Source organism: Pestalotiopsis fici, assembly GCF_000516985.1.
Source record: "Pestalotiopsis fici W106-1 unplaced genomic scaffold PFICI_Scf_1, whole genome shotgun sequence".
NCBI classification, from domain to species: Eukaryota; Fungi; Ascomycota; class Sordariomycetes; order Amphisphaeriales; family Sporocadaceae; genus Pestalotiopsis; species Pestalotiopsis fici.
In genome coordinates this window covers 1,716,594-1,737,573 of record NW_006917091.1, presented here as the reverse complement: position 1 = coordinate 1,737,573, position 20,980 = coordinate 1,716,594, and the positions used below count along the sequence as shown (strand labels likewise).

At 50.1% G+C, this 20,980-nt stretch overlaps 6 protein-coding genes across 6 annotated transcripts; 5 read left to right on the top strand and 1 right to left on the bottom strand.

Moving 5' to 3' along the window:
- Window positions 1-35: 35 nt before the first annotated feature.
- PFICI_00533 (uncharacterized protein) lies at window positions 36-2,346 on the top strand (the record flags this gene model as incomplete). The annotated part of the gene is made up of 2 exons (XM_007829114.1): window positions 36-2,034; window positions 2,114-2,346. The coding sequence occupies 2 exons, from the start codon at window positions 36-38 to the stop codon at window positions 2,344-2,346; spliced, it is 2,232 nt and encodes a 743-aa protein (XP_007827305.1).
- A 924-nt stretch (window positions 2,347-3,270) lies between these two features.
- Window positions 3,271-5,202, top strand: PFICI_00532 (uncharacterized protein; the record flags this gene model as incomplete). The annotated part of the gene is made up of 2 exons (XM_007829113.1): window positions 3,271-3,911; window positions 4,002-5,202. 2 exons carry the CDS (start codon window positions 3,271-3,273, stop codon window positions 5,200-5,202), a joined length of 1,842 nt encoding a protein of 613 aa, XP_007827304.1.
- Window positions 5,203-6,092: 890 nt separating this feature from the next.
- On the top strand, window positions 6,093-6,961 carry PFICI_00531 (uncharacterized protein; the record flags this gene model as incomplete). The annotated part of the gene is made up of 2 exons (XM_007829112.1): window positions 6,093-6,791; window positions 6,884-6,961. 2 exons carry the CDS (start codon window positions 6,093-6,095, stop codon window positions 6,959-6,961), a joined length of 777 nt encoding a protein of 258 aa, XP_007827303.1.
- Window positions 6,962-7,747: 786 nt separating this feature from the next.
- Window positions 7,748-9,978, bottom strand: PFICI_00530 (uncharacterized protein; the record flags this gene model as incomplete). The annotated part of the gene is made up of 2 exons (XM_007829111.1): window positions 7,748-9,183; window positions 9,255-9,978. The coding sequence occupies 2 exons, from the start codon at window positions 9,976-9,978 to the stop codon at window positions 7,748-7,750; spliced, it is 2,160 nt and encodes a 719-aa protein (XP_007827302.1).
- Window positions 9,979-12,877: 2,899 nt separating this feature from the next.
- PFICI_00529 (uncharacterized protein) lies at window positions 12,878-15,655 on the top strand (the record flags this gene model as incomplete). Its single annotated transcript, XM_007829110.1, has 5 exons — window positions 12,878-12,999; window positions 13,054-14,137; window positions 14,202-14,261; window positions 14,320-15,435; window positions 15,494-15,655. 5 exons carry the CDS (start codon window positions 12,878-12,880, stop codon window positions 15,653-15,655), a joined length of 2,544 nt encoding a protein of 847 aa, XP_007827301.1.
- A 2,449-nt stretch (window positions 15,656-18,104) lies between these two features.
- PFICI_00528 (uncharacterized protein) lies at window positions 18,105-20,705 on the top strand (the record flags this gene model as incomplete). The annotated part of the gene is made up of 12 exons (XM_007829109.1): window positions 18,105-18,326; window positions 18,383-18,429; window positions 18,493-18,601; window positions 18,653-19,074; window positions 19,128-19,213; window positions 19,265-19,338; window positions 19,393-19,407; window positions 19,463-19,490; window positions 19,551-19,982; window positions 20,111-20,161; window positions 20,228-20,303; window positions 20,456-20,705. The coding sequence occupies 12 exons, from the start codon at window positions 18,105-18,107 to the stop codon at window positions 20,703-20,705; spliced, it is 1,812 nt and encodes a 603-aa protein (XP_007827300.1).
- Between the last annotated feature and the right edge of the window lie 275 nt (window positions 20,706-20,980).

The following is a 20,980-nucleotide window of genomic DNA, read 5'->3' as shown; positions in this document are numbered from 1 at the left end:
TTCGTCTCCAATAAACGCGTTGATGCAATGCAGCAATGGGCCGCCTATACGACGAGCTTCGAATCACAGACACTGTCGAAATAAGACTCGTGACCTTGGAGGGAATCGACGAAGTAACCGATCGGGTAGTTTGCCGTCTCGATACCGTGCCTTTGAGCGATTCTCTAAAGTACCGCGCTTTGTCCTACTGTTGGGGAGATGCAGAACCGCCTGCGTTGGTCGAGTGCAACGGATTTCAGCTCAGAGTGACTGAAAACTTGACTGCTGCCCTGAAATGCTTGCTTCGCAACCGCAATGGCAAGCCACTTAGCGATTTTCTCACCTTTTGGATTGACGCCATTTGTATCAACCAAGAGAATATTATGGAGCGGGCCCACCAAGTTACCTTGATGGGTAATATCTATCGCCAGGCAAAAGAGGTTGTCGTTTGGCTTGGACCAGCGGCTGATCACAGCGACCTGGCTTTTCGTGCTTGTCAACGACTATACGATGAGGATTTGAGGCGCAAAACGGGATTGTCCTCGGCCAAAGAGATGAAGTACAAAGTGGCAAAAGGGGTCCGCTGGAGCTCTATGGAGTCGTATGCTCACATCATCTACGATGAGAAGGGACGACTCAGCAGTAGAGCAATCACAGCTTATATCCGGGAACTTGACGCAATCCATGCCATCCTCAGACGTCCCTGGTGGACCAGGGTGTGGATCATCCAAGAGATAACTCTGGCGCGAGAGCTAGTCGTTCTTTGTGGCCATGACAGCATCAGCTGGCACACTCTTGATGTTGGCATTAATGCTTGTATGCAACGGCCCTTTTCAGCTGATTTCTTAGCCCTGGCAACTGTACATTACGCCAACATGCTTTTCCAGATTCGACATGCGGTTATCTACAGCAAAGGTGCTGTGACGCAGCCGACGTACTCTCTCACGCATCTTCTTGGCAGATTCAGGTGGTCGAAGGCGACAAATGCTCGCGATAAGATTTATGGCTTACTAGGACTAGTAGCCGCTGGACGAGATGGCCCACTGACTAATCTGAGCTACTCTCAAGATGTCGAGAAATGTTATCGAGACGCCATCATTGACATTATCAAATCTAGTGGAACTCTAGATATACTCCAGCTATCACGAAAACCTCCTAGTCTCGGAACTGTTTCTGCTCAGAACACGTTGGATCTACCTTCTTGGGTTCCATTTCTGCAACTAGACGCAGATGATGTTGATCCGGCAGTTGATCTGTCAAAGTTGGGTGCCGTTGGCGTGCAATCCTGGCCCGACATTGACAAGCTTTGTTCCGCGGAAAACCCTTGGAATAAACAATGGCGTTCACTATGCTTCTCAGCAAGCGGCGATAGCAGAATTGCTCGAGATGATGTGGAGAGCAAAGAAGACAACGTCCTGGTCATCAGAGGGTTTGTATTCGATAAGGTACAAACCATGGGAGAAGCGCAAACGGGCATCAAAGCACAGGGAAATCCACTTTTGCACCAGCAGTACCTCCATATTAGAAGAGCAACGGTCGAGGCAGAGAATATTCGCTTCGCAGTGAAGGCAGCAAGATCTCTGCTCAAGGCATCCACTCGCCGAGAATGCGTCGACGTATTCCAGGAGCAATTCCATCATGTCTGCAAAACGCTCGCAGAAAACAACATTGTTAAGACTGTATGGCAGGCTTCTTGGACAGGATTGGGAGGAAATTTCCATAATTTCTGCCAATTTGGCCAGGAAAAGTTGCGCATAACGGAATGGAAAAGACTTGCATTATCCCAGCAAGGTGCTTATCCGACGGAGGAAACACCAATGCAAGCATTTGTTGGCACAATGTACGAAGGCGGACTTGGAACTGATCCTGAAGAGATGATGAAACAGTACGAAGTTGAGTTGAGGAGAGTTTTGAGCAAAGTTGAGACTTTGGACCGTGGCTATCTTGTCAGGCGCCTGAGGCCACAGAGCAGACTCCGGCATGTCCTAGCAGGTCTCATATGTTGCATTTCAACTTTGTTCAAGATTGAAGAAATAGATTTCATTGGGCAAGCGAGTAAGTTACGTACCTCTTTGAAGAGTGGTTGCTCATTGTAATTCTCTTCCGGCCTTGCTAACGTTGAGTCTTGCCATAGTGTACAAGTGCTTCAGCATCACGAAGCAGGGCTATTTCGCACTGGTACCGCCCGAGACACGAGAAGGAGATTCGATTGCACTTTTGAAAGGTGGACAGGTCCCTTTCGTACTTCGACATACATTGAAGTCTGGCATCGCGGGCTGGGAGCTCATAGGTCCATGTTATGTACATGGAATCATGCACGGTGAGCAATGGGACGAGGGGCAATGTCAGCCTATGCGATTGGTGTAGGCATGCTTGATTCTCTGCTCCCTTGAAAAGTGGTGCCAATGACGCAATGCGGCGACCCTTGGCTTCCGATAATGGTGATGATTCCTGCCTAAACCCAGCTAATTCCTGTCCGCCATGTGAGGACGGAGAACTTCTTTGATGACACAAACACTCTAGCTATCTGCATCGAACTATCAGCCGTGATGAAATTAGAGTCATGGAATGAATGAAGACGGCAGGAGCACTCGTGCATGTCTCTCTAGTTGAATCCGAGAAGGTTCGTGGTCATTCTTCAAATGCAGTAATAGTGATTTCCTCTTATCAACGCTTGACGTGGTAATATTGTAGTTTTTCTACAAATGACTTCCGATGAGCTTCCAGTCTATCAGGTCACATTCAGGTGAAGAGTATGTATGGTATGGTCTACCTAATGCGCATGAGGTCGACCATAAACTAATAAAGCGGCCAAATCACCTGTCAAGACTATACACCATAAACGAGTATATAGTTCTTGAAGCTATATGATAACGTTATTTATCGTTGTACTGATATGGACTTGTACTTTTTTATTCAAACTTTGTGCCATTCTCATTTGTTGAAATGGTTTGCCAGGCCCGTTATAACGGCGATTGGAACTCTTGCCGCTGCAGTTGGTGTTGGCCATCTTCAGGCGCCCACATCGAGGCTCTAAACGCCGAGTATAGCTGCAGCCATGGGCCTGAAGCTCGCTTGACCCAGGGGGATCAACCAACGTGGATGATTTGACCAGGGTCCGTTGCATTGTGGGTCAGCGACTTCGTTACATACCTGACCTAGGTAAGTCAGCACTTCATCGTTGTCTCAAAATGTTGCCATGCTACCCCTTGCATATGTATATTGGCTGTGTTCTGACACGAGAGCTCTCGACCAATTTAGTTTTCGTCATGTGTTTCTGGCACCGGCATAATGGCGACACTATATGATGATCTCCAGGCCAGAGATGGAGTTGAGATACGACTGGTCACACTTGAGGGCATTGACAAGACAACCGGCAAGATTGAATGTCGTCTCGATACTGTGCGATTGAGCGATGGCCCGGAGTACCGCGCTTTGTCCTACTGCTGGGGCGACGCAAGCAGACCATCAGATATCATCTGCAATGGCTTTCAATTGTCTGTCACTCGGAATCTTGCATCAGCCCTGGTTTGCCTACTCTCCAAGGGCAAGGCCAATGACTTGTCTTTGACCTTTTGGATTGACAGTATCTGCATAAATCAGAGCAACCATGCAGAGAGGCAAGCTCAGGTTATGTTGATGGGTAGTATCTACCGCCAAGCCGTGGAAGTCATTGTCTGGCTGGGGCCGGCCAGCGACAATAGTGATTTGGCTTTTCGGGTCTGCCATCGACTATCGGGCCAGGAGACTGGAGCTCCCACAAGAAGTCAAAGAAGAGCGGGTTCACGCGAATTTAGCAAAAGGATAAAAGCTTTGTATACACCACTCACAAATGTTTTTGGCGATAAGAGCATAAATTTCAAATATCGTGGAATCCGGACAATTATCAGAGAGATGAGAGCTGTTCACGATATACTGACGAGACCATGGTGGTACGTAGTTCGAGTACTCCCCCTCTTCTCTTTTTTCCTTTTTTTTTTCCTCCTCCAGTTGAATGACTTCTAACACGTTGAATTGGCCAGGTCGAGGGTCTGGATCATCCAAGAGGTTACTTTGGCAAAGCATGTTGTCGTTTTCTGCGGTGACGCTCATATATACTGGGACCAACTTCTGGTAGGGGTAATTGCCTGTCTAGATTGGCCTCGGGCAAAACATTATATCGACCTCGCCACGGCACACTATGCAAGAGTTCTTTTCCAGGCTCGGCAAGTGGTGATGTGCTACAATCATGATTCAAGCCGGCTACTTTTTCACCTGATCAGTCAGTGCAGGTGGTCCAAGGCAACTGATCCGCGTGATAAGGTCTATGGCTTGCTTGGTTTAGCCAGCATCGACAGCGATAGCTCGAATGTCAGAGTGGACTACTCACAAAGCATCGAGGACTGTTACCGTACGGCATTGCTCGATATAATTAAGGCTAGTGGTTCATTGGAGATCTTGCAGCTCTGTCGGAAGCCTCCCGGCCTGAAAGCTACATACAAAAGCCCTCAATTGCCTTCGTGGGTGCCGGATTTAAGGCTCGATGCAAGCGATCTCCACCAAGAGACTGACCTCCATGGCTTCGGGCCCCTAGGGTTTCAATCCGCGCCTGGGATTGAAGACTTGATATCACAACACCCAGGATGGCAGACGCAAATGTTCTCCGCGAGTAAAGGGAGCGTCGAACGCAATCCAAATTTGATCAACGACAAGGTACTGATGGTGTCAGGTCTGATGATTGACACAGTTAATGGGATCGGTGAGGTACTGACTGGTCTTAAGGAGCAGAATGACCCTCAAGTCACAGAGCCATGCTCCAAAAGTTGCAGAGGGGCAGCCAAGTCTCAAACTCCGTGGACACTTATCAAGTCTCTACTGAAACATTTTTCTGGATTCGCCAAAAGCCATGAGGATGTTGGCACCGACAAGTTATTACTGATAAGCTGGAAGCGACTAGCATTTTCACATGGCGTCGAATACCCAACAGGAGAGACTCTGAATCGTGCTTTCAGTGCAACTATTCATCGGAGCTGGCTAGGCGAGCATCCCGAGAGGACTATAACGAATCACAATGCCCAATGGAAGCGGTCGCTGAGTAGAATCGAGGCTTTCGACCAAAAGTTCATGGAAAAGAGGTTTTCTCATACAAGCAAACTTCGTAAGAGTGTCGCTGGTATGGTCTGGGGTTCGGTGAAATTCTTGATTGGCCAAGGAACTCTACTTCACGGATATGCCAGTAAGTAATCATTTTCACTCTCCCAGAAATCCCTTGACAGCGGAACGTGGACCACATAGCCCGATCTGCTCTGCTTATCATCCTTGCCCATTCTTCATGCCGAACTTGAGTTATCAGAAGCTGGAAGCTAATCATCTCGTGATATAGCATACTATCGCTTTGCTGTGACGAAAATGGGGTACTTTGGACTACTGCCCCAGGAAACACGGAAAGGCGACACTATTGCATTACTCAAGGGAGGCTCAGTTCCTTTTATACTCCGAAGAACGGCGCAAGGCGATGAATTAGGTTGGAAAATTATAGGTCCGTGTTATGTGCACGGGATAATGTATGGAGAGCGATGGAACCAAGAACAATGCCAGCCCATTATATTGGTATAGGCTGGTCAGCGCCAGATCATGGGATAGAGGCGTATGTATTTGCTGTGAAGTCAAAAGGATAGGTGGCTGCTTTATGAATTTCTGATCACGTATGAAACTACCAATGACAATATAGTATTATAAATTAAAAACTGAAGCAGTTGCGACAGATTGAAGTTTGAATATTTGTGCTTCTACAGGGCCACTTAATCATATCTTTATGCACAGACCAGGTGTTGGTTACTGTTAGTACATAAGAAGCGTACAATATGACGTGCGATGGTGGGGTTGATTGATCGATAAAATGACCAGTGAATTGTAATCAGGCGCCCCGCGATTCGGAGGCGCAAACGTCGAAATAGTTCAAGTCCCTTAGGGGTTTCGCTTCCGTCAACCCGCCTAACCATCCGCTCCAACTCCGATAGTAATCAGATCTGATAAAATCAGAGAGTTTTCTCAGCCTTCACACACTGTCTTTGTCAACACTTCAAGAGACCAAAACCAATTCACATTCACACCCACATACACACACGCACAAAATGTCTACGATAAAGGAGATTTCCAACGAGGACGAGTGGCGAGCCCACGTCGCCAGCCTGCACAAGGACACCCTCCTCATCATCTCGTTCCACGCACCCTGGGCCGCACCCTGCGCGCAAATGGCCACGGTCCTGCGCACCCTCGCCGCCGAGTACCCCGTCACCGAGCCGCTGCAGACGAGCTGGGTGTCGCTCAACGCCGAGGAGCTGAGCGACGTCAGCGAGACCTACGACGTGACGGCCGTGCCCTACCTGGTCCTGCAGCGCAACGACACGGTCCTCGAGACCGTCAGCGGCAGCAGCGCCGTCAAAGTCCGCACCGCCATTGAAACCCACGCCCGCACCAAGACTGATGGAGCTGCTGCTGTGAATGGTGGTGGCGCCGCTGCCGCTGCGGCCCAGCCCGACGAGATGGATACCGATGTCGACCCCGCCAAGGCCAAGGAGGAGCTGTTCAAGAGGCTGGGCGAGCTGGTCAAGGCCGCCCCCGTCATGCTCTTCATGAAGGGCACGCCCAGCTCTCCGCAGTGCGGCTTCTCGCGGCAGCTGGTCGGTATCCTGCGGGAGCGCAGCGTCAAGTACGGTTTCTTCAACATTCTGGCCGACGACGAGGTGCGACAAGGCCTCAAGGAGTACGCCGAGTGGCCCACGTATCCCCAGCTCTGGATGGATGGCGAGCTTGTTGGTGGTCTCGACATTGTAAGTTTTTTGCCATCACAGCACCACCCGGCCTTGTCCTACATGCCTGTTATAATGGCCACCATAAGCTAACACAAGTGCACAACACACAGATCAAGGAGGAACTGGAGAACGACCCCGACTTCCTCAAGTCCTACAGTGTGGCCAAGGAAGAGACTGCCGCTGCCTGAAAAGACGGGATAAATCAAACACTATAAAAAAAGGACAAAAAAGAAAGCCAGACAAGACGAGACATGACATGACGAACTATAGGATGAGGCTGGTTAAAGCGCTTTGATCAAACAGGGACGGACGGGCTTGGAGATTCTTGTGATCCAGGGCGAAAAGAAGAAGGCGGCCGAGGTATAAATGCGGCGCCAAGGGGAAAGTGACTGTGATCTAGCTCAAAGGAGACAATTGTCGTCCGCGCCCCATTATGTTCTTCATAGCCGTCGCAATCGGACAACTTGCACTTCATACAAATACTCACTGGATGTTGCAGAACTCGAACTTGCAATGTCTATCAGATATGCTCGTTACACTTGATTGGTGTCTGAATATGCTATACTCTGTACATGACTACCTTGGATTCAATTGACAGTGGCTGACTTTCAATGCCATGTCCTATGTCGTTATATTCTCCTTCATATACAACCAGCTGCTTCATGTTTCCCCAGATTATGGCCTTGTTCGAATATCCAAAATCTGCTTGCCCGTGATAGTCTTCCTCTTTGAGCCACCCGAGTACTCTCTTCTCTGATTGATATTTGGACCACAACGTTACAATACATTTTCATGCCCTATGTTGGTAGGTGCTGGATGCTGAAGGATGTATGATTAACCAAAATCGTGGATGGCTTATATGTTTGCTCTTCATCGAGTACTCATTCAAGATGCTTCTTGATGTGATTGGGGTCCTTGACGCGCATGTTGGCGAGGTCTCCCCAGGCCTATATCTCAACTCATGATATTTGCCTTCAGTCGTTATGGAAACCAAAAAAGATTTCATCTTTTGGTGGCGCACCCAGACGCAAGTCGTTCTCGGAGGACGCACACAGCTGTCTAGCCTCGTCTGGAATCAACATATTCTTGAGATCATCCAGCCTCGAAACAAATTGCATGGCCATGCCTGCCTCGCTGTGCCATATCATGTGGCAATGAAACAGCCAGACGCCGGGATTGTCGGCCACGAACCGCAGCAGAACCCACCCAAAGCCCTCAGCCGTGGCCACATCGCGCTTCAGCGGGTTTTCAACGGCGGTCCGGTTGGCCGGATCCAGCAAACCCTTGCCATGCGGAGCAAAACCCAGCTTATCGTATCCCGGAAAGTACCCATGGCCTGCACCCAGGACCCAGAATTGGTGCCCATGCAGGTGAAATGGGTGGCTGTTCTCGTCCATATTCTGAAGGACAATGTCCACAGTCTGCACGCTGCGGTGTGAGACAACGAGCTCCTGTTTATCAAACGCGGCCAAATTCACGCCTTCTACATTAAAAGACGTGTTGCCTGCGCTGAGACCGTCGAGTACGCGGTGCAGCGTTGGCGCCTTGAGGTCCGGCCGGAGGGATGACGAGTTCATGACGCCGCGCTGGAGGCGCCAATTCCCAATGGCCAGGTTCGTCCGCACATACCACGAATGGTCCGCATGCTCGGGGGCAGGCTGAGCCGGATCGGGACGGTAGCGCGTACGAGCAGTCATGTCTTTGCAGATGATTGGATAGTTTTTATTGGTGTTTTCCGTGGTTGGCAGGTCTTGAGCTGTTTGTTCAGCTGTATCCGAGACTGTGGAATCAGTAGAGGTGCCATAACGAATAATGGCCTTTGCCTCGCCTGAACCGTTCTCGGGAATCGATGGCTCGTAGAAGCATGACTTGATCATGCGAGCACGTAGCCAGAAAAGACCATGCCCGGCTGTCTCGAACTTATCAGTAGTCAGAATGGCGCTATATCGCTGTCCAGGGGAGAGGATAATATCGGATTCTGGAGCTGGCTCGATCGCTGTCCCGTCAATTTCTACTACTGGTAGGCTGGTGTGCTCGTCAACGGAGACCTGAAACCAAGCATAGCCGCCTAGGTTAATGAAGCGTAACCGATGGCTGGCTCCAGCCTCCAGGGTCATGGTCGGGAGAAGAGTACTCGCAGCATCACAACGGCGGTTCGGGTGCAGACTACAGTCAACCTGGCTCAGACCGTTGATTAAAGCCGCGTTTGGAATTGGCGAATCCTCATTCCCTGGCGACAGTACCTCCCGCATCAGTCCCTCGGCAGGATCATAATACCAATCGTGCAGCAGGACTACTCGATCGGATACGTATGAGAGTGGCCCAGACTTTGCCTCATCACGACTGTGAATGACCAAAGGTCCAATGATCCCGTCAAGAGTCTGTACGCCCTGATGACCATGGTAAAAGTCTGAAGGGGAAAGCACAGATTAGTACTAGACACTCTGGACAGTATATGAAATTACACGCTGTGGTACTTACAAGTGCCCGCTTGACCGTGGACTGTAAATTTGTACTGAAATGATTTACCCGGCACGATGGGACACTGCGTTACTCCTGATGTCCCATCCATCCAGGCCGTACCATTTTGAAATATGCCGTGCCAGTGAATCGCCGTCGAATTCGTGGCACGATTGTTTACGTTCACGACGATGGTATCTCCTTCATTGGCTTCGATGAGAGGTCCCGGAAATTGTCCATTAATGGTCATCATGGGCTTGAATACGCCATCTGGGTTGCCCTCTTTCTCGAGTATGGTCCAGTCGTAATGACGCTCCTGAGGCGGAGCCTGAAAGTCCCAGTCCGATGCTAATATGTAATCGCCATCGGGCCTACGCATCGAAAGCTCAAGATATTTTGCAAGGTCTGCATCTGCCCCGGAAGCCTCCTCTGGAATTCCGTCCTTCCTGGTGATGAGCTGCAAGTCGAATAGCAACATGAATGTTATCACGAACACGGACGATAGACGGATGAACCATGATCTGTTGCCTCTGAATCTCACGCGCCCAGGTCTCACAGTTTTCTCGGCGCCTGCTTTATCCTGTCCCAGGAGCGCTTCGCCTTGCTCGACATCATCAAGATCTCGACTAGATGCGGGAGTGGCTGCATCAGCGTCCTCTTCATCCGAGTCGAAGAGCATCCGTTCCGACTCGATGCGATGGTCAGGAAGAGGCGAGGTGGCGCCAGCTCGAGCGTAAGATCCCATGGCGATATGGATCGTGAGTGACCTGAGCTCAGAGGCCCTTTGATGAGGTTTTGTTGGTTAATAGTGTGCGACTCGCTGTTGAAAGGTGATCACCGCCGATGCCAAAGCGTTATGAGACTGTGACGGAGAGGCGGCGCGCACATGATCCAGAATCCCAAGCAAGCTGACCCCTTATTTCAGAGATGAACCCCTAGCCATGGAGTACGTCAACCCTATAGAGCTCGTACGATGAATCTCACGAAGTCGCGCGCCGTCATGGGCGGGTCGTATGTTGAGCAGGGCAAATCTGGAAGGCGAAATGTTGGAGGTTCATGAAGCTGGCGAAACCCCTGTCGGCAATCCTTCAATTGCCATGTGCCTGCCATCCGCCGTTGGAGAGGCTAATAAGTGTAACGTACCAAGCTTTGTCAATGCTTTCTTTCTCTAATATTTTCAACGCCAACGACAACGTCTGGCCAACCAAAATTTGATGTTTTCTTCTTCTTCTTCTTCTTCTTTCTCCAGCAAGATTGCAATTCTGTGCTGTTTTTTTCTCTGTCCTTTTGTGCGAGATCAAGTGCTATCAAATTCATGGTAAAAGTAGAGACAAGCTCGATATCCTGCCGCAACGTGTTTTGGCAAGCCTAGCTAATTGGCTCGCTCCCAAGAATAGCTTGAGGTCAGCTCAGCTACGCTAGGTGGCACCTACCGGCTCGAACCCGAAGAGAAAGTAGGTTAGGTAAGTCAACATGCGCGCAACTGACTGACCCACGCCCCCGGGACAATGTAGAACGTGGCACGCCAGCGGCACGGCCAGCCGAGACTTGTGGTGCCGAGGGTGCTTTGCAAGACCCTACACATCGTGTACAGTGCCCTACCTACAGAGGCATAGATTTTCAGGTACATTGGATGAGCGCAACGACTTCGAAGTATCAAAAGAGGAAACAATACGGCGAAATCCCATTGCGCCAAGTCTTCTTATCCTGTCCATTGCCGATTTGATGATAAAAGTGGATCTAGACTAGTAGTCCATATAGTACTGATTGATGTATGGAGATACGGATATCATCAAAAGGCAGAGAGAAGTTTTACAATGGCGAAGTTCCAGGGCCTCATTCAATCTTAGTTTGAGGCTCTACAGATCCCACTGTTCACTTTTGGACAATCTGAGAGGCAACATACAGTTGGTTGGTCTCCATGTCATGGTCAATAAGTGGTTCAAGATCTTGGGATTTAAGCACGGCGTTAACATTGTAAAGTCCGGGTTGCAAAGACTTTCTTTTTTTTCCCTGCCCCCCTACGCCAGCCTGATGACTCATGTTCATTTACAGAAAAATGGAACGGCGTGGCCTGCAAAGGAAGAATCCCAAACGAATGGAGAATGATCTGCATCTTTTTCATAAAGAAGCGATGTGAGCATCGAGTGGTACAGTCTTGTCTAGGTAGGTAGGTGGGCAGGTAGGGAGATACTGCACCACATGATGTGGTGGTAGAGACGTGCGAACTTCCCCAGAGCGCTAATCCAAGTCAGCAAAGGGCCAAAGCAGACATACTAAACAACAGCCTTAACTAGGGTGATGCTATACGTGACTCACAGAGATAGCAGAATGTTGTTCAACCCCGTAGGCTGGCTCGGAACCAAAGACGATAGGCTCACGTATGGCGTCATTGTCCCCCGGCAGAGGGCTTGGGCAGACGCATTTGCGAGCAAAAGTTGTATTGGATAGGCACTCGGCTCTGGTAGTGCACGCAAAGTATGGGCTTGGTCAAAGTATCGGCTTGACTTGAGCAGCATGCAATAGTACCTACCTCGACACGATGATGCATTCAGTTGGCTGCCTGAATTCATGATGATTTCCATACCCCTGTACCTTGAGATATGCATGTGGCTGACATTCACATTAGTTGGTAGTCTAACAGCCCTTGGGTTTTTTGGGGCGGAGTCTTGTCTGCCCCAGAAGTGCATGTATTCCATTCAAGAGCCAACCAGTTGTCTGTCTGTCCGAGCAGCACAGCGGAGCCTCCACGCTTCAGTCGGCACTTTCTTATGCGGGTTTCAGTGTCTAGGCGGTACACATCTGAAAAACTTAGGTAGGGTAGCGGATGATTTCCCACTAAATCATTCCCCCTAGCGAGCTTCAGTTTGGATCCGTCTCTTCTTGGTTCCAGGTCACCAAAAAAGGTTCCGCCTGACTTTTTGCTTTGATACGATTATCCAAACTAGACATTGACTCTTTGATCATCTTTCAATCTACAACCCCCAACTTGGGTCATCGCCAATTCGAACCATCGACTTCACCGCAATACCTTTGCTTCCAGGTGGACAAGACGACACGTTGCGCTGCATCGAGACCGCTCCCGACGAGTGTATATATGTCGACCTAATCACCTGTCTCACCAATGCGCCTGCGGACCCCTAATAAATTGAGCCGGTATCCGCTACAGGTCCCCTCTCCGCCATCTTTCGCACGACTCGTTCGCTGAGGGGCACCGCCGAGCAACTTTAAATCTGATCTTCGTCCCCCCAAGTAGGTCACGATTACTTCAAAAGGTGCCGTCGTGAGCGCGATTCACGATCGGGGACATTGATTCGCACGGGCTTCGACGGGAATTGGAAAGCAAAGCGCAGTTCATTTGCTACTCACAGCCAACATCGCCTGACGGGGATCAAACAGGAAGATCAGAGATAACGATTCTGATCGATCGCGTCGCCTGCGCAGCTCCCCACTACGGTTAGATCTGCACATCGCTCGTTGTGAAGGACGAGGCAGTGGTTCAGGGACTGTTGAGATCAAACACCTTACCGCCAGCCTTCTTTGGTGGAAACGGACAGAGCGCAGTCCATTGGGTGCAACCGGCACCAATCTGAACAAGCAAAATAAGCAGAACTTTGTGCTAGAAATACTGGCCAACTTTCAACATGACGCCGACACCACCTTCTGCGGCTACCTCATCGTCGGGGCACTCACCAGAGGAGCAATTTCGTGTGGTCAGGCGCCGGAACCGCGTGCCTCTGAGCTGTCTGCCATGCAGGACCAGAAAGTAGGTTCTCAGTACGGAACATCAATAAGACACATGGCTAACGCACCCCAAAAGGCTGAAGTGTAATAGAGGGTCCCCATACTGTGATAACTGCGTCAAGCGCGGTGACACGCAAGCTTGTACATATGCCAGTCCATCGGTTCGAAGGAAAAACAATACAGGCGAAGCGTCCAATGCCACGCCCGATGATATGCAAAATCGCATCGATCGTCTTGAAGGATTGGTTCTGAGTTTGATGCATGGCGGCGCCAACATTGATACATCGTCGGCCGTTGCGGCGGCGGCGGCTGCAGCCACTGCACCAACATCTGTATCAGGCGACCCGCGTGCTTCCGTGGCTGACACTAGCAGTTCCAGAAACGAGAGAGACGAGAACAGTATGAAAGATGAGCCAGAAGGCGACAGTGATGTTGAAGATAACCTGGCCAACTCCCTCGGTGTACTCAAAGTGGATGCCGACAAGGGCAAGTCCATGTACATGGGACAGGAGCATTGGGCGACGCTGCTTGCAGACATATCCGAAGTCAAGAGCTTCTTCACTTCCCATAAAAAGGATTTGGAAAGAAGTTATGAAAGAGTCATGTCTTCAAAACCAGCTACCGCGCGGGACTCGCCCATATTCCTGCTTTCGGCACCGCCAACAACGGAAACGGAGCTGCGGGCAGAGCTGCCATCGAAATCGGCCATTACCACGTTGGTATCACGCTATTTCAACTCGCTCGATACCGCCGTTAGTATTATTCACGGTCCCTCATTTCAGCAGCAATTGAGGAATCATTGGCAAGATCCCACCAAGTCATCCATCATGTGGGTTGGCTTGGTATACTCGATGCTATGTTTGGCCATGTTGAGTTATCACAAAGTGGGAGACGAGCCGCCGGAATGGAAAGGGAGGGCGCTGGAGCTGGCTGCCGAATACCGGCTGCGCACTGTGCAGTGTCTCGTTGTCGCTGATTATACTAAGCCAGTCGAGTACACGGTGGAGACAATGATCCTGTATTTGTTTGGAGAGTGGTCCTCGAGATGGGATGCGGATCTCTCACTTTGGCTGATCACATCAATGATCACGCGGATAGCCATGCGAATGGGCTATCACCGCGACTCTGAATGGTTCCCGTCTGTCACACCATTCCGGGGAGTAAGCTGAATGAATCCCCTGTATGAGGAAGGGCAAGGACTTTGCTAACCGAGTTTTCCAACAGGAAATGAGGCGGAGAACATGGGCTCTTATTCGCATGTCTGATATCATGTTCTCATACCAGGTGAGAATGACATTTCGATTGAAAGCAGCCAAAGACTTGGTATGCTAACAATATCTAGGTCTCTTTGCCAACCATGATATATGAGCATGACACTGACACAAAGTTGCCACACAACATTTTTGATGAAGAATTTGGCCCCGACACCAAGGTCCTACCTCCTTCGAGGCCAATCACGGAACCAACTCCGATTGCCTATATGATTGCCAAAACCAGTCTCTGCAACGAGTTTGGTAATATCCTACAGACAGTGACACGTGTCGGTAGGCAAGCGACATATGATGACATCCTTGGCCATGACAGGAGGCTGCGGGAGATTCTAGACGAGCTGCCACCACACCTAAAGATGCACCCACTTGAAGGATCGCATGATCCAGTAACATTACTGATTGCGCGCTTCAACATCAACCTTCTCTATCTGAAGATCATGTGCATGCTGCACAGGAAACATATGATTAGGGCGAGGCAAAATCCCCGGTATGCTCATTCACGGCGCAGTGCTGTCGAGGCATCCCTGGAGACCTTGGCTCACCTGCGTACCATCAACCGGGAATGCCAGCCGACTGGCCGGCTACGTACCATGAGGTGGTATGTTCAATCTACGTCCAAGGACACTCTCCTGCCAACCATGTTGATTGCACTTGACCTCCACCACGACAATATTGCTCGGACTTCGGGCGAAAGGCAGGACTCTCAAGCAGCTTTCTTCTGGACTCTGGAACAACGAACCGAAATGATGAGTGCTCTGGAAAGTGTAAGGGACATCTGGAAGTCCCTCACACAGGACTCGGTCGAGGCGTACAAGGCTGCCAACATTCTCGACATCATGCTCGAGAGAATCAAGAACCCGAATGCTGTCCCAACAACCATGAACCTGGATCCCACGAAGCAGGAGAACCTGTTTGGGAACTTTGGATCGACCGACATGCAGCCTGAACATTCTGCAGCCATGACTCTAGGCATGATGTCGTCCGGATTAACGCCGAACTATCAGTCTCCCGGCGGTTCCACCTACCCTCCCTTGGACCTGGGAATGAGAGATATGGGCTCTGGATTTAGCCCCAACGTCTTTCAGACAGACTTTTCTGGTGGAGCCAACAATCTTGCATCTCCATTCTCCATGTTTAATAATCTCGGAAACTCTAGTGACATGCCGCTAGATCAGAACTTTGATTGGGTATGTAGGATCCATTCGTGCCTAAGCAAACATGGATATTGACTGATTTCTTGTATAGGCTGCCTTTGAGAACTATACCCAGAACGCTAATTTTGGAGAGGAGACATCTTTTGGTTTCTTTCCCGAAGGGAAGCAACAGTCTCCCCAGGACGCGTCTACGGACAGCTCGTTTTCTTTCATGAATATGAGCACACCAGGAACGAACAAGTCGAATCCGTAACCGGTGAGGGTTTGTCGGGGGGAGAGTGTACCAAAAGTGCAAAAACACAATGCGGATGCATAGGTAGTGTTGCCCTTCAATCTACAAAATAGGTTTATAGCTGATTGATGGAATGTTTGGGACCACATGCGAATGACCTACATGGTCTGGGGTACTTTGTCTTGATCACGGCGGGATCAATATAACCACTCTTCTCTGCTAGTCGATCTCGAGTCTTGATATCGACGGCCGTAGGTGAATGTTGTGGAATCCGTAATATTTCCATGTCTCATGAATTCTTTAGATGGGAAAGCAGGTTTGCAGAACATCAACAACTCATCAAGTCGGACCGAACGTCAACACCATGAGGCGCAGCGCAGAGAGCTCAGCAAGCAACTCGGGTCATTATCAGTCGACTAGCCAAGCAATGGCGGAGCTCGATGACGAATCTCTTGCTCGATGTGACTCTTTTTGACAAGTCAAAATCACCAAGCGCCGAGGCTCTACCGTTTAGTCCACGATTCCAGGTAGGTACTGTCAGCGTTTAAGCATGTTGAGACACATCACGAACAACATGAACGGTGCGAGCGGCCGTTTAATCGGGCCTATATGTTTGTGCCCCACGGGCAACCAAACAACGAGACTCGCGGAGAAACTCTGTCCATTGAAGCTATTTTCGGCGCAAGCAAGTACACAGCGGGACCAGGATGCCACGCGCTATTGCGTTTGTTGTCACGCTGCCCAATGACACTCTGGACGGGCCCTAATGTGGGCTGTCTTGCCGAAAGCTGGGCGGGACGTACTCCGATTTCGTAGAGAAAAGCAATTCGCGCTGCGGAGTAATGGGGTGTGTGTGTGTCTTTTGAGCCAGACTTGCTACCTTACCGGGGATTATCACGGCTCGTGAGGAGAATCCCTGAAAGATCTGCTCTTGGTCGCTTTCGTATCTACTATAGTATAGTATGGAGATCTAGTCAAGTAACCACGGAGGATTCGAACTGAAGGTGATGTGTCAGGATTTCATGCAGCATGAATAGCCAGTCAAAAAGAGATTATCCTTATATGTTATATACTACTCGGTAATGCTAGAGAACATGAAAATGATGAAAACCTTTTGCGTTTGTTTGAATATATCAAAACTGTTAGAATGCAGATCTCTTGCTTTTGTGCTTTTTGAGCCTGTGATCACATGTCAACAATGAAAAGCAAGTCACCCGATCTTCCAAGCTATCTATCCCAGACATGGAAGAAAAAAAAACACAATTGACAATCGACTGATCAAATTTCCTAAATCAAAAGACGGCCGGATCGACGTCATGGTAGCTCTTTTGGACGTGATCCACATGGCTGCATCTTGAGTTGTATTTCTGGGGAAATCTGGCATTGACAGCTAGGTTAGTTGGCTGATGGCCTTGCTCTTGGTTTTGTGTAGTTCTGTGTCCAATCTGCCCCCAAACTTGATGCATTCTGGGAATAGTGACTTGCGGAAAGCGAAAAGCCTCCCCCACACAATGTAACGCTGCTAGAGATGTTGCACCCAAGCGCTACGTTGCCAATTCGGTCCTTTTCTCTCTCCTTTCGGGGTCACGATGGCGCAGAAGCGGCCGTCGGGAATCCCAATTATGGGCAATATCGAGTCGGGGACGGAGGATGGACATGGCGGAGTTTTGTGGGGAGTGCCAAAAGAGACAGATGCAGAGCGGGGAATCATGAAAAGCGTGCCTGGCATAAGCATGGCATGGCAAAAAACATGGGGCATGGTAATGGGCTCAGCTGCCAAATCGAGGTTACTGGGCAGACTCTTGTCTTTGCTTGTGGGTAGCACCTAGTCCGGAGAGGGAGAGGCCCGAACCTTGTAATAAGGGAAGCCCATCAATCAACTTGAGAGTTTTGCATGAGGGGCCATTCCCCTGGTGGCTCGTGATACCCTATTATTCCATCTGATTTATCCTATGGTTCGTTCATGGGATTTGGGCGCGCGGAAGAAATGAGAGAAACCAGGTCGCCGTGACACGTTCGGGCCAAGACCAGTTCGGCGACAGGCTTGGGCAGGTTAATGCCTCCTTTCATGTTGTGCCCACCCCCAAGTGCGCACTTCAGTGAGCTCTCATTGGACTCTCTTGCACCGTAAAGGTTACAGCCAATGGCCCTTTCATTCTTCAATACCCCACAACCCTTGTGAAAACAAAAGGGAATCTTCATGGCAAGGATTCAAGCTGCAATCCAAAGGGAATGCTGCCGAGCGGCTCCGCTACGCTACCCGTGATTGAAGGATAGTCCTGACTACTATATACAGACGCTATATTCCACGAGCCTCTTCCTTCTGTGGACCTGGATGTCTCACCAGCAGCAGGTCGGTCCCGAGCGCTCGCAGATTCCAGAAAGTTATATACTCTCTCCCATTCGACTGGGACGATCCCTTTCCTCGTTTTGACAGATATTGAACACCTCCCAACTTCTCTCCACAATCATGAGATCGGACGTTGCTCTCTCTGCCCTATGGGCCTCGGCCGTCCAGGCCCTGACTGCTGCTCAGTGGGAATCGCAGTCCATATACCAGATCGTCACTGATCGCTTTGCGCGCACCGATGGCTCCACGACTGCCGGCTGCAACTTGAGCCAGTATTGTGGTGGAACATGGCAGGGCATCATCAACCACCTGGACTATATCCAGGGCATGGGATTTACAGCGGTAAGCCAAATAGGTGCGAGAATACCAGTTGAAACATATTCTGACAAGGCATCTAGATTTGGATCTCGCCCATTGTCACAAACATTCTCGAGGGCTCTGGAGGGTATGACTTCCTCACTCACTGATGCTGCAAAATATGATGATCAAGCTAAGCCTGAATTTATAGAACGTCATACCATGGATACTGGGCCCAGGACATTACAACCGTAAACTCCAACTTTGGTACATCTGATGATCTGATTGCTCTATCAGATGCTCTGCACGACCGTGGAATGGTATGTTGAGCGATGATTCTAGAATATATGCCGTTCTAACATGACTTAAAGTACCTCATGGTCGACGTGGTGACCAACCACATGGGCTCGCCCAACGCGGGCAGCAGTGTCGACTACAGCATCTACACACCCTTTAACCAGCAGAGCGAGTACCACACGCCCTGCGACATTGACTACAACTCCGAGACGTCGATTGAGCAGTGCTGGGAGGTGACGGGGGCGCCCAGCCTGCCCGACCTCCGCACCGAGGACGACGACATTCGCAGCACCTGGAACGCGTGGATCACGCCCCTCATCTCCAAGTACGGCATCGACGGCCTGCGCATGGACAGCACCAAGCACGTTGAGAAATCCTTCTGGCCCGGCTGGGTCGATGCCTCGGGCGTTTACAACATGGGCGAGGTCTACAACGGTGACCCCAGCGTCTTTCCAGACTGGCTCAACTACATTGATGGCTTGGAAAACTATCCTTTGTGAGTCTTGTCAGACCTTTACCTAGATTATGTTTATTAATCCTCCCTGGTAGGTACTACTGGATTACACGCGCGTTCCAGTCGACCTCGGGTTCAATCAGTGACCTGGTCAACGGTATCAATACTCTCAAGGGCTCAAGTATGTTCACGACAAGGTATAACCGACTGTTCTGGTACTGATTTTTGGCAGTGAAAACAAACACCCTCGGTACCTTTATGGAGAATCACGACCAAGTCCGGTTCGCATCGTTGACAAGCAACACTGTACGACCCTCTCTCTATTACTGATTTTCTGACTGAGCTAACATGTCGTGATAGAACTTGATCAAGAATGTAAGCATAACGGGACCATACTTTGTGATCAACACGTGACCTTTTATTTACGTAGGCCATTGCTTTCACGATTCTCAATGATGGTAAGTAAACCACAACCCACTGAGTCTCGATCCTCAGCCACTAAAACCTGCTCTGTCCAGGTATCCCCATCATCTACTACGGCCAAGAGCAGCAGTACTCGGGCGGTGCCGATCCCAACAACCGCGAGGCTCTTTGGACATCGGGGTACAACACAAACTCGGACCTGTACAAGTGGATCACGACCATCAACAAGGTGCGCAACACGGCTGTCGCCAAGGAATCGAGCACCTACCTGGCGTACCAGGCGTACCCAACGTACTCGGACTCGCACGTCATTGCCATGAAAAAGGCCGACGTGATTGGCGTCTTTACCAACGCGGGCTCCAGCTCGTCGGCCACCGTGCCCGGCTTTACCGCCAGCCAGGCCGTCTGCGATGCCGTCGCCGGCACCTCGTACACGGCCGACAGCAGTGGTAGCCTCACGCTCACCGTCGGACCTCTCCCTGCCATTCTGGTCCCAACTTCTTGGGGTTTGTGCGGCAGTAGCTCTGGTAAGTTCAATCTCTTCTCTGATTGCCTGAGTAATTTGTCATTCATGACTCGAATTTTCGAGCGCGGATGACAGAAAGAAAAAAAAGAATAAATCTCCTTTGAATTGACGCCTTAATCAGTCTCGCAGGTGGAACAACGACAACCAGTGCGACAAAGACAACGACCGCGCCGACAGGAAGTAAGTTCATCTGATTTTACTCGGCCATGTCAAGATATACGAAGCTGACTCGGTGTGCAAACACAGCCTCAACCGCTTGTTCAACGGTGCCAGTAAGCTTTACCGAGACGGTAACGACTCAAGTTGGACAAACGATTAAAATGTACGTATAGCCTATTTGCAATTTTCTCCTTAGCCATGCATATTGATTCCCAAAAACACAATCTGCTCTACCTTCCCGTTACCCCTTCCTATACAAGCAAACTCCATCAAAACCCCCCTTCTTGGCCAAAGTAACCCTAACCCGGGCACCAGCGTGGGATCCATCGCAGCCCTCGGCAGCTGGGACACGACCAAGGCCATTGCGCTGAGCGCGGCATCGTACACAGCCGCCAAGCCCGTGTGGACCGTCACCATCAACCTGCCGCCGGGCACGGCCTTTTCGTACAAGTTTATCAACGTCGCCAGCAGCGGCACCGTCACCTGGGAGGCTGATCCCAACCACACTTATACGGTGCCGTCGAGCTGCGCTACTGCCCAGGTGTCCAATACCTGGCAAAGCTGAGGTCGAGTTGGAGGACATGTTTGGTGTTTAGTTAGTCAACGCTTTGATAGTACATTATCAGCCATATCATCCATGATCAATAAAACAGTGTCGAATACGTGGGCTGCTAAAGTAATTCAGTTGTGATGAAACCTGCCACTGGTTATAGAAATCAGTGTGTACACCGCTTCACTCAAATTGTCACATGATCAAGAAAATGTTGCTATTATTTGCAAAATGTCAATTCATTCGTTGTTTTTGGGTATCTATAATAGGCCCTGGCCCTATCCCTTCCA